Here is a 17,701-nt window from a genome sequence, read left to right on the forward strand (position 1 = left end):
TCTAAACTACAATACCAAAAGCATTTGCCTATCTCAAGAGTTTACAGACTTTCAGGAAATCAATATGTCATAAACAGGATACTATTAGCACTGCTTAGAAAGGGGATTTTAAAATTTCAGTTAACCCCTAAAACATCTTAAATATAAGATTTCCTTCAAGCTGAGAAAAAGAGAAAATAAAAATGGGAGGAGAAGACTCTTGAGATTTAAGAATCAGATTTCCTTGTATTCAAGCCAATTAACATACTAATCTTTTAAATGGTAAGAAACCATTCTGAAGTCAGATGTCCACCCAGAAATAGAATATCATAGTATTATAATACGTTTTGTGCATAATCACTAGCCTTATCACAAAAGGACACTAGACAAATAACACTGAAGCAAAAAGTGAAGGGAAGAAAGTTAGAGAACAAAGATTACCCTACAATGAGCTTATTCCTCCATTAATAATGAAGATTGATGCAAAAACACTTTCCATTATTTTTACCAACCTTCCCTTAAGTGATCCAGGTCAGCTACTTGGTTGGATTAAGCGTAAGAAATGAACATAAATTCAGGACAACTGGAACATGAGTGTCTTGACCTCACCTCCTAGGTCACATATCTCAGATATTAGAGTATTTCAACTTGCTAGCCAAGCGTCAGGCTTTTAAAACAGGTATTTAAAAACAAATGTTTAATTTTCTGGAGTTCAAACCTGATTCAGGAGTTCAAACCTAACACCCCTGAAAGAAAAAAAAAGATGAAGATATTTGTCTTAAAAATTAAGTACTTCTTTTTCAAAGTTAGATAATATGTATTCTATTTCATTTATTAAATATTCAACATTGATTCCTCAACAAATCCATTATAAAACCAAAAATCAGAGGATTGAACAGGAATCCTTTGGAATCTTAGAAAATAAACCATTCACAGATAAAACATTTTTTTCTAAAAGCACATGTCAAATCTAAAGATGAGCTATCCTATTTTATTCTACCCAATCAATACAAAGCAATAATAATACAACTATAATAGCTCAAATACAATTTTTAAACAATTTTGTTTCTGTGATTATGGAAACAAAGAATTTGAACAGCAAAAAAAGTTATGACTCAGTTAAAAGGAATTCAAGAAGACTTGCTTTCTTTTTCCCTCATAAAAAGAACTTTTAAAAACTACCTCATCATTCAAACATCTAAAAGTTTAAATTAAGAGTCTTGGCTACCTCATAAATTTCTAAAACCTATTTTTTTCAAGATGTACGGAAAACGTCATTGTTTTCCCCTTAAAATCTGTTCAATCTAAACCATGTCCTGTGAGACTATGCAAAGTCAGAAAAGACTTCATTGGTACCTCAAAAGCCAACTTGAAGGGGAAAAAAAATTGTTAAAAGCACAATTAGTATCATTTAGCACCTTACAATTAAGCAGAAATATTCATCTGGAGGTAGGAATTCATAATGGAGGAAAAAAACAGGATTTTTTTTAAAGACCGTTAACAATAACAAATTTTAACTAAAAGTTCATTTATTACAGATTTGGAAAGCTGCATTAAATTCTACCTTCTTTGCTGCCAGTTCTCGCCTTCCCAATTTCCACACACACCCCACAAAAAAAGTCAAAATTGGAAACGTTAGAAGCAACTGAAAGCAAATGAAAGTCGGTTTTGTATTAACATATTAGAGGCACTTCAATTCATTAATACATCAGAAGAAAACGATAGTAAGATCTATCAAGGTCTCGCATTTTCTGGAGGTGGGAATGGGGGTGAGGCTCGTACAGTTTTTCTTCAAAGACCACTACACGTTGCGGATATTAAGGAGACCCAAGGTTGAGCTCGGGGAGGGCAGCACAGGTACACACGATACTTTAGGATAACGCCAGGGAATGGCAGGGAGAAGAGGAGCGGATTGTGATGCCGAGATTTTGGCTTTTTTACTTAACCTTGTTATTTTTAACAACAACAACCAAAAAAACGAACAGGAGATCAATCAATGATGGGTGCGTCCTACAAATTCCACATTTTAAAGGAAACCAGCCCAATCCGAACACTCGTAATGCAGTGGGGGGTGGGGGTTTGACAGAACAAGGGAACTAGGGAAAAAGCGCGGGCGATCAAGCCACCAGTCAGCGAATGGGAGGGAGAGAATAAAGAGGACAAGTGAGGGAAGGATCCAAAAGGAAAAACTAGGACAAGCCCTCCAGTTTGGCGCCCTCGAACAAGCCTAGCAGCAGCGGGAGTCCTTCCCAATTATTCGCCCCCGCCCTCTCCGTTCACAATGAATGAAGCTAGGCAACTCCAAAGCACCGGTGCAACCACATCCCAATGCCGCCCGCGTTCCAGCAAAGGAGCTCGTGGCTCAGATTCCCAAGGCTCACACCTCTCCCCCACCGAAGGGCCAAACTGGTCTAGGAGCTTCTTCAGCCGCCAAGAAGTTGTGCACGCGAGGAGAGCCTCCTTTCTCAGACTTGTTCAGCCTGCTCCGGGCTGAATGTGAACGCTTCAGCCCTAAAGGGATTTCTCTCCGCCCCTCTGGGTGTATTTCCCACCCCACCCTCTATCCCCGCTTTCTGGGAGGGTGAACGACCTCTACCCTTCTAGGGGCGTTTAGAGACCATTTCTGTCAGGTCTATTCGGTGGAAATACACAGAACGCTGTCTGCATCAACCACAGCTCCTTGAGGGGCGCAAAGCTGAGGGGAAGGAACAAGGAATTCCAAAAGCCCCGCACCCTCAGCATCTCCCGCCATTTCCCTCACGAGTTTCCCGGATGTAACCCCTTCCCTCGCGGCGGTTAAAAAGAGACCAGGCGGCGGCGACTCCGTTTGGTGCTGGAGGAAGGAGCTCGAGCCCTAGTACAGCTTCCTCCGCCCAGGGTTTCCGGCGACTCCAAATCGCGTTCCAACTTGGAGGCCATCGGGGAAAAAATAAACGACCCAGTAGATCTCCTTCACTTCACACTCACCATCAGTTCCAGCTTATCGACCTCCGCCTCCATGTTGAATAGTTGACATTCCTCAGACCGCGGCGGCGCTTAAGCCACAAACCATACCAGCACTGAGGGTCCCTATTGGACAGCTGTCATTCAACGTCTCGTTCTCATTGGTCCCCCAGCTTTACCGGCGCCCGCCCATTGGAGGCTGGGAAACGCCCCTCGGCATGAAACACCTTTTCCTGTTGGACAAGGACACAAAACGCCGCAGGAGGATTGGCTCCTGCACCTTTTTTTTTCCCATTGGCTGCGCTCGTATCTCGGCATTTAATTTCACAGCGAGGGCTCTGCAGAGAAGAGCTTGCGATTGGTGCAGTCGGAAGAAGAGCCAACCAACTACACAAAAGCTTCCACAGACAGCAAAGGGGACGTGACACGCCCTTCCTCTCTGACTCCCCTCCACTTCGCTCCCGCCTTCTCCTTATTCATACAAGAAGCGCCTCATTCCTGATTGGCCCGAACTTCGTGCTACTTCAGCCAATCACAAGCCAGACTGTGCTCCCGGCCCTACACAGAGAGCGAATTGTAAAAAGGCCAAGGCTACGATTGGTCCCTCCGCGATAAGGCTTTAATTTTGAATTTTCCTCGATGGCAAGGGAGAGGCCTCTGACGTGACTCCATCGTATCCCCGGACTCTTAAGACTAGTAAGTGCAGGGCTATCTTCCTACGTTACCTGGGCTCGCTTCGCCTGCAGCTAGGTCTGTTGCTGCTGGCGTTCGTAACGGTTTGCAGAGGTGGGAACTTTGGCTGGACTCGGAGAGGAGATGAATCGGAAAAGAGGAGGGTTAAGGCTGGGTAAGAAGTGCTCCACCTGGCTCGGCTCTAATCATAGTTATATTTAACTAACGCTCTGCAAAAATATGTTTTGGAGCAAAGTATCCGCCTTCCTTTTGCACATTCCTGTGCGTGTATTTGTTGCTCAAAATGTGGTTCGCGGACCAACTGCATGCGCATCACTTGGATTCTTACTTAAAATGCAGATTATCTGGCTCCACCCAGACCTACTGAATCAGAATATACGTTTTAACAAGACCCCCGATTCCTATGCACATTTTTTGATAAGGAGTAATACGGTGTTCCTCGTTATAGTCTTAATATCGCCCTGTGTTCTGTGAGAGTATCGGCTTTAAAGTGTGTCCTGTTGTCTAAGTGCCTAGTACTGTGCTGCGCTTTAGGGAGCCGCAGCCTCTTTAGGAAAACAAGACTGGAGCGAACAAATAGCAATGCTGCACAACGTAAAATGTAAATTTAAATATAAGCAAGTACCAAAAATAGCCCTGTGGATTCTCAAGAGGAATCAATTGAACTGATAATGGAAAGTGATTGACTAAAAGTTGTTTTGGGGAGTATAAACACATTTTACCTTAAAATGTGTTTTAGGAAGATGTTAAAGAAACTCAATTGTCATTTTTAAACCGAACGAAGGGCTCCTGTGTCTGCAGCGCAGAAAGCCAAACTCTGACTGGGGGAGTTTGCCGCAAAGAAAGGGTTTTATTGTAGGGAGCCAAGCATGGCAGTGGGAGACAAGTCTCAGATTCACTCCAACTTGGTCTCTAAGTTCTGGGTTTTTAAAGGGGAAGAACAAAGGAGCTGAGATTAATCATCTTAACTGTCTGCAGTCTAGGGGTCTTTAATCCAGTAGTCTGTGGTTCCTGAGGTCTGTATCAATACAATCTGTAAAGTCATTTTACCCTGGAAGATAATTCAGAACAGCAGATGAACAGGGGTGTTTATCTAAAAGTTGTGCCTCAAGGAACCTGGCTTTCATTACTTATTGTTGGGCTAGACCAAAAGAGAAACAAGAAAAAGAACAAAAAAACGGGCATTCGTTTTCATTATAAATTAGACATAGGACTTGATTTCAATTTCCGTTGCTGCCATGCTTTAAAAGTACCTCCAGACCAAAAGCATTTTTTTGTATCACAGGGTGGAGTTTTTATAGCAGTGCCTGCTCTTGAGGCGGAGAAGGCAATGGCAACCCACTCCAGTGTTCTTGCCTGGAAAATCCCAGGGACGGCGGAGCCTAGTGGGCTGCTGTCTGTGGGGTCGCACTGAGTCGGACACGACTGAAGCGACTTAGCAGCAGCAGCAGCAGCTCTTGTGAAAGCGTGTAATTCTCTCTCTACTATTGATTCCATCTTTGTACTGGAAATATTTTTGGACCCATCCTTTAACCATATGAAGATGTGGTATGATTTGAAGAACTAAAAAACTCCTTCACCAAGAGATTTTTCAGAATTGTATTAAAGTATATTCTTAATAAAAATAGAGAACATTTGCTAGATAAGAGCAGGAATGATTTCTTCCATTCATTTATTGAACGAAACATTACTTAATGCCTGCTATGCTTTAATTCCTGAGGAAAGAGATGAATAAAATTTATCCTACCCTTGAAATATCTCACAGTCCAGTGGGGTGACAAACATGTAAGCAAAAACTACAATGCTGTGTAATAAATGTCACAATAAAGGTGTGTAAAAAGGAGTGCTGTGGAGGCACAAAAGAGATGATGTAAACATCCAGTAAACATTCCATAAGGACAGGCTATGATGGTCTTCCTCACAATTGTTTCCCCTACCTACCACAGTACCTAGTGGATCATAAACAGCCATATATCATGCACCTAGATACACCAGCTGTTATTTTTCTTTATAGCAATGTGTGTGTAATATAATATATAAAAATTACATAAATTATATATAAATACATGGTTAGATGGGGCTTCCCAGGTGGCACTAATGGTAAAGAACCCACCTGCCAATGCAGGAGACATAAGAGAAGCAGGTTAATCCCTGGGTCAGGAAGATCTCCTGGAGGAGGGCATGGCAACCCACTCCAGTATTCTTGCCTGCAGAATCCCATGGACAGAGAAGCCTGGCAGGCTACAGTTCATAGGGTCAAAAAGAGTTGGACACAACTGAAGCGGCTTAGCACACATGCACGTGGTTGCATATATATTGTATAGTATACATTACACGTGACACATATACCCTTATAAAGAGAAATAGTTAACCAATAACAATTGGTGAATCTAATTCACTAGTGATGTGAATGTTAATTATGCTATTCTTATAAATTTTCTCAAGGTTTGAAATTTTTCAAAGTAAAGAGTTGAGGAGGGCTTCCCAGGGGGCTCAGTGGTAAAGAATCCACCTGCCAATGCAGGAGACACGAGTTCAGTCTCTAATTGGGAAGAACCCACATGCCAAGGAGCAGTTGAGTCCGTGCACCCCACCTATTGAGCCTGTGCTCTAGAGCCCAGGAGCAGCAACTACTGAGCCCAAGTGCTGTGACCACTGAAGCCCATGTGCCTAGAACCTGTGCTCTGCAACAAGAGAAGCCACCGCAATGAGAAGCCCTCACAATCAACTCAAGAGTAGCCCCCACTCTCTGTAACTAGAGAAAAGCCTGTGCAGCAACAAAGACCCAGTACAGGCTAAGAGAAAAAGTAGGGGAAAATAGACTATATCAAAAGACAAAAACAAGGGAGAGCCCAGGGAAAAATAGTGACGTCAACTGAAGACAGAGGACAGAAAGGGGAGTGATGGGAAGGAGAAGGGACAAGATGACTTAGAGAAATATTTCTGATTCATGTATATGAATACTTTTTTAATATAGTCTGTTCTATAATGGAATATTCTTATTTCCTCACTTTTTTTTTTATCATGTTGGGGTACAGGTTTTTTCTTTTTAATTGGCCGTAAATTCTTTTCAAAGCAAAGTAAGTAAAATGGAAGTGTATTTTTCAATTTAAAAAAATAAGAAAAATGCTTTGAGTCATCATGAAAGAATGAGTTTCTATCTAGTGTTAGCAGTTGGAATTCCACTTAATCTATCAAAAAGAATTTGTTAGTCTCATTACCCTTTTGGAAAGGGGACAGTACATGTCTCATCTGGATAAAGATTGCTATATACTCTATTAATTGAACAGTTATCCTCTACAGAGTATCTAAAGCTTTTAATAAAACAGTGATAGTAAAAGAAACCTTAGCTTGCTGAATCCTCTGTCCTATTTGAGGTGAGAATCCATTATCTTTTAATTTTGGAAGAGCTATGATTATTTTTTAATATAATGTTAATCTAGAAAATATCTCAGACTGCATCTTTCTATCCTGACAAGACACAGAATTTTCATTCTCTACTTGTGTCAATTACTATATTTAATTAGAAGCCTATTAGATAGTAATAATGACCCAGGACACACACATACAGAAGAGATAAGAGAAAATATTATTTCATGCCTAGATTTTTTTCATTAATAATTTCCCAAATGATATACATTGGCATATGTAGAATTCTTTAGAAATCTGAACGCATAGGCACTGGAACAACCACCAGGAAATGGCTAGAAAGAGATGACCCACTTTCAGAAGAGTGGTATTTTTCCAGCTAATAGTATATGCCAAAGGTTGACTGTCCAGAACTACTTCAAGGCTTATTAGAAAGAAACACACAAACAAGAAATGGTAGTCCTCTGAGTCCTCTGTCTATAATCTGGGTTCCCATTTGCCCAAAGGCAACATTATCCGCTTTGGGGATTGTTTTCTGGTGTTTACCTCCCTGTTTCTAAGTAATATGTTTATAATATTGTACTGTTTCTTTTTCCCCCCCAAGGTTAAACTCTATAAATTTAGAGAACTGCTAATTTCTGCTTTCTTCTGTCTTCCCAATATACCTGTGTCATAATTTTTGGTTGTCATTTGTGTCAAAAGTGTTCTGCCTATGTGTTCCTCTAAGAGTTTTATAGTGTCCTGTGTCATAATTTTTAATTAAATAAATACTCTGTACTATAAAATATTATGTAACAGCTGATCATTCCATGTTAACTATGATTTCATTTATTTTCTTATACAACTTTTTCCTAGATGTTGTTTATATGTTTATTTTTTTAAGCACTTCTCAGTAACCTGGGCCAAACTTTACAGAAAAATAATTAACTCCACTCAGAATATTCAAATACACTAGGTAATTTATCTATTTCCTTTTTTTTTCCTGCTGAAGCCCTCTGTTATACTTGCTTATTTCACTGGCTAAGTAAAGGGTCAGTAAACTACTATTTTTATAGGTCTCATGAACTAAGAATGGTTTTTACAATTTGTAGTAGGTGGGAAAAAAATCAAAAGAATAATACTTTGTGACATATGAAAACTCTATGAAATTCAAATTTCAATAGCCATAAATAGCATTTATTGGATTACAAACACAGTCATTATCTATGGCTGTTTTGATGCAGAGTTGAGTGGTTGTAGCAGAGACCAGATGGCTTGTAAAGCCTAAAATATTTATTACCTAGTGCTTCACAGGAAAGGTTCACTGACCTCTGCCCTGGGCCCGCTGCAAAACTGTCTTCCAAGGACTTATGGTCACCATTATCCTGGAAATTCCCATTATTATCTCACTTCTGTTCTCACACTTGACTGAAATTTTGCCCGGGTATGGGATTGTAAACATTCTCCATCAGAACTGCATGGTGGCTGTTGAACTCTGATGTCATTCTATTCTCAGTCCTCTGTATCTAGGCTGTTTTTTCTCTGGAAGCTTTTAGAATATCCTCTTTACTTTTGGTGTTCTAAATGATGGCATGCCTCAGTGTGCATCTTTATTCAAATTATGCTGAATAATTTCAGTATAATTTCAATCTGGAAATTGAAGTCCTTCAGTTCTGGAGAATATTTTTGTATTTATTTGATAAAATTCTCTCCATTTTTTTCTCTTCTCATCTAAAACTTTAATCTTCACACTGTTACTTTTTTTTTAATTTCTACTATTGTCCATTTTTAAAACTTTTTCTTATCCTTTTTCAAGAATGCAAGATCTCAGTTTTTTTTTTTTTTGGCCTTGGTCCTTTTTTAAATTTACTTTTAATTGATGATTGCTTTACAATACTGGTTTGATATCTGTCATATATCAACATGAATTAGCCATAGGTGTACATGTGTCCCTTCCCTCTAGGTTGTTACAGAGCCCCCGTTTGAGTTCCCTGAGTCATACAGCAAATTTCCTTTGGCTGTGTGTTTTACATATGCTAGTAAATATGCTTCCATGCTTCTTTCTCCATTCATCTCACCCCCTCCTTCCTTTCCCCCATCCTTGTCATATCATTTCCTGAAGTTTTTTTTTTTTTAAGTTTTCTTCTAATTTCTACATTCTTTCCATTTCCCTCTCTGTTTATTTTGGTCTCTGTTCTTCATATTTAAGACTCTTCCTAAAATGATTGATAATCCTTGGCTGTTACATGTCAGAGGAAGACACAAAAAAGATGGTTGGCAGCTCAAAGTAGCAGAGGTGGATATTGTCAAGCTAAAGCCAGTTTCCCTGGAACAGAATTGAGTCTCCTCCAGGAGGAATGAGAAGTGTGGGGTTTTGAGGCCAGGAATTAAACTTGGGTGGCTTGTATTTGGGGAGCTGAGCTGAGGAAGGGAATTGAGTGTCCCACTTTTCAGTTCAGGACCATCCCCTATCTTCTGAATAGTGACATAGACATGACCCTGCTATGCCTGGTGACCCAAGTTCAGCAACTCTAACTTCTCCAGAGATAGACCTGTCCATAAAATGAAAACCACAAAGGCCTAACCAGTCATTATGAAGACTTTTAATTTATCCAATTAAGCCCTATCCCAAACCTTCAGAGGGACTCCGTGCTTTCAAGGCTGAAACTTCTCCAAGTTCTGGGATTTGTCTTGCTTCCTGTTGGCTTCTCTGCCATCCAGTCAGGCCTCAGCTTTCCTCTGTTCTGCCAAGTCAGTTACCACTGTTCCTTTTTCCAGGATTCAGTTCACATGTATCATCTATTATAGTATCTGTTCCTATTCTTTGTCCTATGAGTTTATGCCTTTTTTATTCCTTTACTGTCTTTTTCATGATGTTTCAGAAGGGAGTGGAACAGTAGTGTGCTAATAATTATTTATAAATATATATGCACAATTTTATTATAAATTTACTGATATATACTGATGTAAACAATGATAAACAATTATTTTATCAGGGAGTTGGTGATGGACAGGGAGGCCTGGCGTGCTGTGATTCATGGGGTCGCAAAGAGTCGGACACGACTGAGCGACTGAACTGAACTGAACTGAAACAATGATAAAATATATAATACCTTTTCTTATAAATTTTATATAGCCAATTGATTCTCACAAAATGCTATTATTGATTTTTTTTAATTGATTTTTTTATAGACTTCATTTGTAACCAACCTATGGTTGCATTCTATGAACAAGCTTAGTCCTAATATGAATCTTGGTTAATATTTTCATTTACTCTGTGAAGTATGACAAATGTGAAACACAAAGATTTATGTTAGAACTTCATTTCAGTAAGCAATTTCTGATAAATAATCATTTTCAAATACTGAAGTAATACTCCTCAATTTTTCTGCTGTTCAAAATGTAACAACTACAGACAAGCATACTCTTAAGTTTAATCTGCCCTATTAACATTTTTTATCACACTTTTACTCGTTTATTTATTTATGTATTGGCCATGTTGCATAGCATGTGGGATCTTAGTTCCCTGACCAGGCATCAAACCCGTACACCCTGCATTGGAAGCAGAGTCTTAACCACTGGACTGCCAGGGAAGTCCTCATCACTTTCTCAACAGTGAACAAAATAATAAATCAAGCCCTAATTTGTAGGGGTTTGTGTTTGGTTTGTTTGTTTTTTTTTGGACCCTGAAGCTTGAGGAATCTTAGTTCACCTGCTGCTGCTGCTGTTAAGTCACTTCAGTTGTGTCCGACTCTGCGACCCCATAGACAGCAGTCCACCAGGCTCCCCCGTCCCTGGGATTCTCCAGGTAAGCACACTGGAGTGGGTTGCCATTTCCTTCTCCTACCAGGTGTCTCCCTACAGTGGAAATATGGAATCCTAACCACTGGGCTGCCAGGGGATTCCCAAATTTTGTAGTGTTTTATAATAGCCATGGTATAAATTCTCCCATCATGGCCAGTTTCTAAGTTTCCAATGTGAAGTCCCTGAATGTGGCATTGGGAGGAAATGAGCAGTAATATATCTAAAGCATTTTCACTATATAGATAAAATAAGTTAAAAAAACTTTAAGAGCATACATATTAGTAAAACCTTTATGAAATGCTGAGTTTTGTATACTTATAAATAGCTTTTAAAATCTAAATTACATAATTATTAGTTTATATAATTTAAATGGTAGGTGTAACAGCTGGCTCACAGACTTCCTAAAAATATAACAGTAAGTACCAATCCCAGCACAGGTTGAGGTAGAGAGTCAGTCCACCAAGTTTATCCAGAATGTCCAGCTCCTTTTAAAGTCTGTTTTCATAACTGACGGATGGGTGAATATAGGAAAAAGGGAAGCAGGAGGCCAGTTCTCTTTGTCAGTTTGATCCCTAACAAAAGACGTCAAGGCCAGAGAAGGAACAGGAACAGAGGAGGGAGTGCTGTGAAGGGGCAGCTGAAAGACAGCGAGGGGAGGTTACTATGGAAATCTCAGATCCAGGGGAATCCCAGTCAGTGAACTCTGTGCCGTGGATAGAGGTTTCTTCATAAAATAGTCTTGGCCGTGGATTTGATGATGTTTAACTTCATTTCTCACAACCATAAGTTTTTTGTTGCTTCCTGAGGCTTTCCTAAATATCTTCATTCAAAATGCTTTTGCTTTACGTTTTTTTTTTTTAATCAATCTTTTAGACATCCCTTGTGTTTAGCAATCCCCGTTTAGCCTTTCTTCATTACTTCAGTGGAAAGGAAAAGTGATATAATAAGTGTGAAATCAGCTATCTTGAGGTATGTCTCCCAAGCCTTTAAGAACAATTAAGAAAAATGTTGTTAATCTGAGACCTGGCAATTAGTTAAATAAGATGCTATCAAGAATCTTTACTCCTGTAAAGGTTGTTGATACACGCTCTGTCACCCATTGCCACAAAGGGTGGCCTCTATAAGTCCGACGTTCTTGGAACTAAAGCGTTTCTTAGTCTTGAAATACCCACAGTGGGGCTGGGGGAGGTTCTTCAGTCCTTGGAATCTGAGAGCTTAGCAAGCCTAGAGCTGCATACCAAATGCTGGAGGGTTACAGGGTGAACAAATGTGGAATGAATGTGTATTTTAAAGACCAATTGTTCCTATTCAAATGTAAGTTTGAAGAGAAGGAGGCCCAGCCCTTGGGACCATTTTTAGTTCTGCTGCTTGAATAAGGACATCTTTGTTCCTCAGGTAGCAACAACTAAAACCAGCGAAGCCCTTCTTCACGTCAAGCCAACTCTGACTTAATTTTCTTCAGAAAAGGATTTGAATTAAAATCTAAATATATTAGTGTTTATTTTCTTAATTAATTTTTTGTAGTATAGTTGTTTTACAATGTTATCTTACTGTCTGCTGAACAGCAGCAGTATCAGCTATACATATACATAGATCCCCTCTCTTTTTGGATTTCCTTCCCATTTAGGTGACCACAGAGCCTTGAGTGGAGTTCCTTTAGAGTAACTAAAGTTCTCATTAGTTATCGGTTGTATGCATAGTAGTGTATATATGTCAATCCCAATCTCTCAATTCACCTCCCACCCCTCTTTTGCCCCTTGATATCAATATGCTGTGCTGAGAAGTTGCCTAAGCTGTACCCAACTCTGTATGGCCCTATGGACTGCAACCTGCCAGGCTCCTCTGTGGGATTCTCCAGGCAAGAATACTGGAGTGGGTTGCCATGCCCTCCTCCAGGGGATCTTCCCACTCGGATCAAATCTGCATCTCCTGCATTGCAGGCAGATTCTTTACCACTGAGCCACCAGGGATATCAATATATGAGTGTTTAAAAGTGTTTCAAAATAAATGTTTTGAAACACCCATATGTTAGATTTGGGGTGGCTGTTATTATCTTGTATATCACCTATTCTACTACTGCATCACAGTGTATTAGGACGAACATGGTCTTTGGAGACTTGCAGATTTGAATGTAATGCTTTAGTGCATTCCACTGGATAAATCATTTCATTTTTCTAAGCCTCGATTTATTCTGCTCTAAATGGTAACGAAAATTCTCTTACTCAGGGAAAATACCTCGCACACAATGAAGAGTCACTGAAAAAGTATATGTGAAGGTGCCTAACAGTAAATGGGCATCCAATAAAAGGTTGGTTTTGCTTTTCTTTCACTACCAACTCCACCAAGTTCAATGGATGCTCAGTAAATGTTACCAGCAAAGAAATTTATTTCCTTTTAAAAACTGACACTGCCCAACTATTGCCATCTCATCTTCTCTGTTATTGTTACCAAACCAAATTCAGATCCGCTTGCTCAACTCAGAGCGCAGCTCATCAACTGACCCTGCATTGTGGTGAAGGAAACTACAGTGTTTATTGCAGGATGCCAATCAAGGAGAAAGGGCAGCTCATGCTCAAAAGATCTGAACTTCTCAATGGCTTGCGGGCAAGGATTTTTTGTTTTTGTTTTTGGTCTTACTGCACAGGGCATGTGGGAATTCCCTCACCAGGGAACAAAACCTCACACCCTGCAGTGCAAAGTCTTCAACTACTGAACCTCCAGGGAAACCCAGGCAAAGATTTGTAAAGGCAACATTAGGGCTGAGGTTCATAAGGTGCCTGCTCAGCTGGTGGACTTTCTTCTGTTTGCTTGGTGGTAAGGTAACAAGGCGATGTTTAGGGAATCTTAATCATCAACATTTATGGTTCTGACCAGTCTAGGGTCTAAGTGCTTGTGGTCAGCATTATAGTCACCATCTTTCAACTGGGTTGGCGGGTTGCAGGGGTGTCCTTAGTTTCTGCAAGACAACACAAAGATACGCATCAGTTGTTATATATATATCCCATGAGGAAGAATTAGTTTTGTGACTGTTTTATCTCTCAACTATTGTTTAAGCTCTTATTACTTTTTTTTCTTGACTGCTTTTCCTTTGATTCTGAATTCCCTTACTTCTTTAATTAGTAACTGTTTGAGTCTGCTTTTTGGAACTTGAGGGACATCTGGGAGACTGAAGCCTTTTTTCTACAAACAAGACAAAGGAGACAAAAAAGGTCTTTTGCATTGGGAAGGCCCTGCAATCCTGCTTGATTTCATTATGAAGAAAGAGATTTACTTGACTGAACAAAGAATAACAAAACAAAACCAAAACAAAATTAGAGTAACATAATGCCAAGGCCAAGATATTTTCAGAGATAGTTTAAATCTGAGTTTAACTTTTCCCCCAGTTCAGGGTGGTCTCAGGTGGCTGTGGGGTTGTCACAGCCTATGATGACTTGAAGTGGGACCTCAGTTCCCTGACCAGGGACTGAACCTGGGCCGCAGTGCTCACCCTGGCACTTGCCTGCTTTGAAGAAAGATTTCAGCAAAGAGGTGAAAAGCAGTGAGGCAAGTAACGTGCTTATTAGGAGAGAAGATACACGCAGAAAAAGCACAGGCAGGCTCAGAGAGAGAGAAATGCACACTTTTGAGGTGGATTAAATTGCTTATACAGGGTCGGTTCTTCCTGGTGTCCTCTGGCCAATCATCTTGCTTTGACTTTGAGTCCCTATTTAGTCTGGCTCAGGGCCCTCCCTTCACTGGAAAAGACCCTGATGCTGGGAAAGATTGAGGACAGGAGAGGGGGGAGACAGGATGAGATGGTTGGATGGCATGACTGACTCAATGGACATGAGTTTGAGTAAACTGCAGGAGACAGTGAAGGACAGGGATCCCCGGCATGCTGCAGTCCATGGGGTCTCAGAGTTGGATACAACTTAGCGACTGAACACCACCACCAGGGCCCTCCCTTGTGTGCGTGTGCATCATTTAGCCAAAAAGGATTCCAGTGCAAGAGCCTCTGTGAAGTTACAGGTTTGGACTTAGTGCTTTATTGCATTACAGAACTTAATATGGTCTGGCTCCCCTTCCCCTGAGGATCTTTTCTGCACATGCATAGCTTAGGAGCCTCCTTGACCTCAAAAATGAGAAATATGTGGTCTCTTTATCTTTTATCTAAACAGAACTCAACTCTTCCTTGCTCCTGCCATTATCTTTATCTTGAAACATCTGTCAGGACTTTCCTGGTGATCCAGTGGTTGAGAATCTGTCTTCTAATACAAGGCACACAGGTTCAGTCCCTGGTTGGGGAACTAAGATCTCACATGCTGCAGGGCAACTAAGCCTGCTTGTTGCAAATAGAGAAGCCCCCGTGTGCCACAACAAATACCCAGTGCAGCCAAAAAGAAAAGAAAAGTAATATCTGTCTGCCAGGGGCAGAGTCCAGCTGCTCAGCCTAGGGTCCCTCTATCTCCCGCCTCAGGCGGACTTCTGGGTTGCTGGCGGTGACCTGTTTGCTAACCAAGATGGTGGTTACAAGGATGTGTTCATTTTGTGATAATGCATTGACCTATACAGCCAAAAGTTGTATTTTTTTCTGTGTATTATTCTTCAATAAAAAATGTAGATATTTTCTCTACAGAAACCATGCCCAAATTCAAGCAGCGAAGAAGAAAGCTAAAAGCCAAAGCGAAAAGATTATTCAAAAGAAAAGAAGCCTCTCACTTTCAGTCTAACCTAGTTACACCTCCTCCTCCGCCACCCTCACCAGAAAGGTAAGGCATTATGTGGAACAGAGAAAATATTAAAAATCTGGTCAGTTTGGGAACAAGTCACCAGATGTATCAGCAAAAAATACAGAACACCACTTAATTTGAATTTCAGATAACCAGCGAATGATTTTTTTTTTGTATTGTTGTCCGTGCAACATTTGAAATACACTAAAAACATATTTTTTAGTACTTGTTCATCCTTTATCTGAAATTAAATTTTAGCTGAGCATCCTGATTTTCATGTGGCAGCCATAGTTTAAGAGTTCAAACGAGGGACTACCCCTGATGCCCAGTGGCTAGGACTCCAGGGGCCCAGATTCAATCCCTGTTCCGGGAACTAGATCCCACATGTGGCAACTAAGAGTTCACAGGCCACAACTAAAGAACCCACAGATGGCAATGAAGAGCGAAGATCCTGTGTGCTGCAGCTAAGACCGAAGATCCTGTGTGCTGCAGCTAAGACCTGGTGCAGCCAAATAAATAAAAATAAATAAATTATTTTTTTTAAAAAAGAGTTCAAACGAAGTAAAAATTCTCAAGGAATTGTGTTTGAGGTTTTGTTGTTGTTCTGTTGCTAAGTCCTTCACTATCTTCCGGAGTCTGCTCAAACTGATGTCCATTGCATCAGTGATGCCATCCAACCATCTCACCCTCTGTCATCCCCTTCTCCTCCTGCCCTCAACCTTTCCCAGCATCAGGGTCTTTTCTAATGAGCTGGCTCTTTGCACAGTAACTATTTTCTCCTTTCCTACTCATTTCTATAAATCTGATGACTAAGTGATGAAAGAGGGGTATACAGCTGGAACTTAAACCTTCATTTTGGTAAAGTTCGGTCATTTATTCTCTGGGACTCAGGGCTTAAATGTGTTATTAAAAGAGACTCTGAGGTCTAAGAACCCTAGGGTAATAGTTTTCACAATAACATACTTTACATGTTTTGTTTTTAAAGGTCTCTTTACAGAAAAAATTTTGAAACAAACAGACTCAAAAAATCAGTAACCATGATACCATCCTTGATTCCTCTCCCTCCTGAATGTTGCAGAAGTCCCCCCACTGGCCTTCCTATTCTGCCCTTGCCTCCTCTGCAGTGTATTTCAACACAGCGTTCAAAGTGAGCCTACTAAAATCATGTCATACTGGTCTTCTGCAGTGGAAGTTCTTTGTATAATCCACAAGGCCTTTATGGTCTGCTTCACAGTATCCCTTGGTCCTCTTCCCTCCTTCTTTCTACCCTAGTCATCCCGCCTCCTTGCTACTCCTCAGGCACCTCAGAGAGGCACCCACCCCAGGGCCTTTGCACTTACTGTCACCCTTGTCTGCAAGGCTCTTTTCCCCAAATATTTGCTTTTATAGTTTATTTCGTTGAGGTTTGCTCTCAAAAGCCACCTTCTCAGTGAGACATTCTATGGTTACCCTATTGAAATGTCCACTTCCAGGCAACATTTCACATTCCCGCTATCTTGCTTTATCTTTTTCTCCTTAGCATTTGTTCACTACCTGAATTCAGCTCAGTTGCTCACTCGTGTCTGACTCTTTGTGACCCTCTGAACTGTAGCACGCCAGGCCTCCCTGTCCATCACCAACTCCCGGAGCTTACTCACACTCATGTCCATTGAGTCAGTGATGCCATCCATCCATCTCATCCTCTGTCACCCCATTCACCTCCTGCCTTCAGTCCTTCCCAGCATCAGAGTCTTTTCCATTGAGTCAGTTCTTCACATCAGGTGGCCAAAGGACTGGAGTTTCAGATTCCGCATCAGTCCTTCCAGTGAATATTCAGGACTGATTTCCTTTAGGATGGACTACTTGGATCTCCTTGCAGTCCAAGGGACTCTCAAGAGTCTTCTCCAACACCACAGTTCAGAAGCATCAATTCTTTGGCGCTCAGCTTTCTTTATACTCCAGCTCTCACATCCATACATGACTACTGGTAAAGCCATAGTTTTAACTAGATGGACCTTTGCTGGCAAAGTAATGTCTCTGCTTTTCGGCATGCTATCTAGGTTGGTCATAACTTTTCTTCCAAGGAGCAAGTGTCTTTCAATTTCATGGCTGCAGTCACCATTTGCAGTGATTTTGGAGACCCCCAAAATAAAGTATGTCACTGTTTCCATTGTTTCCCCATCTATTTGCATGAAGTGATGGGACCAGATGCCATGATCTTAGTTTTCTGAATGTTGAGCTTTAAG

General features: G+C 40.7%; 2 protein-coding genes across 2 annotated transcripts in view; one reads left to right on the forward strand and one right to left on the reverse strand.

Moving 5' to 3' along the window:
- SKA2 (spindle and kinetochore associated complex subunit 2) overlaps positions 1-3,062 on the reverse strand; it is a 35,302-nt gene extending 32,240 nt beyond the window's left edge. Inside the window, exon 1 of the mRNA XM_055399684.2 lies at positions 2,947-3,062. Within this exon, the coding sequence (XP_055255659.1) occupies positions 2,947-2,979 (33 nt within the window). The 5' untranslated portion in view covers positions 2,980-3,062. The remainder of the gene's footprint in view (positions 1-2,946) is intronic.
- Positions 3,063-3,531: 469 nt separating this feature from the next.
- The window catches only part of PRR11 (proline rich 11), a 32,219-nt gene continuing 18,049 nt past the window's right edge, over positions 3,532-17,701 (forward strand). The window contains exons 1-2 of the mRNA XM_055395636.2: positions 3,532-3,618; positions 15,383-15,515. Coding sequence (XP_055251611.1) covers positions 15,388-15,515 — 128 coding nt within the window. The 5' untranslated portion in view covers positions 3,532-3,618; positions 15,383-15,387. The remainder of the gene's footprint in view (positions 3,619-15,382; positions 15,516-17,701) is intronic.

This window comes from Moschus berezovskii, chromosome 20 (genome assembly GCF_049115385.1).
Source record: "Moschus berezovskii isolate FMDL1 chromosome 20, NW_MosBer_1.0, whole genome shotgun sequence".
NCBI lineage: Eukaryota > Metazoa > Chordata > Mammalia > Artiodactyla > Moschidae > Moschus > Moschus berezovskii.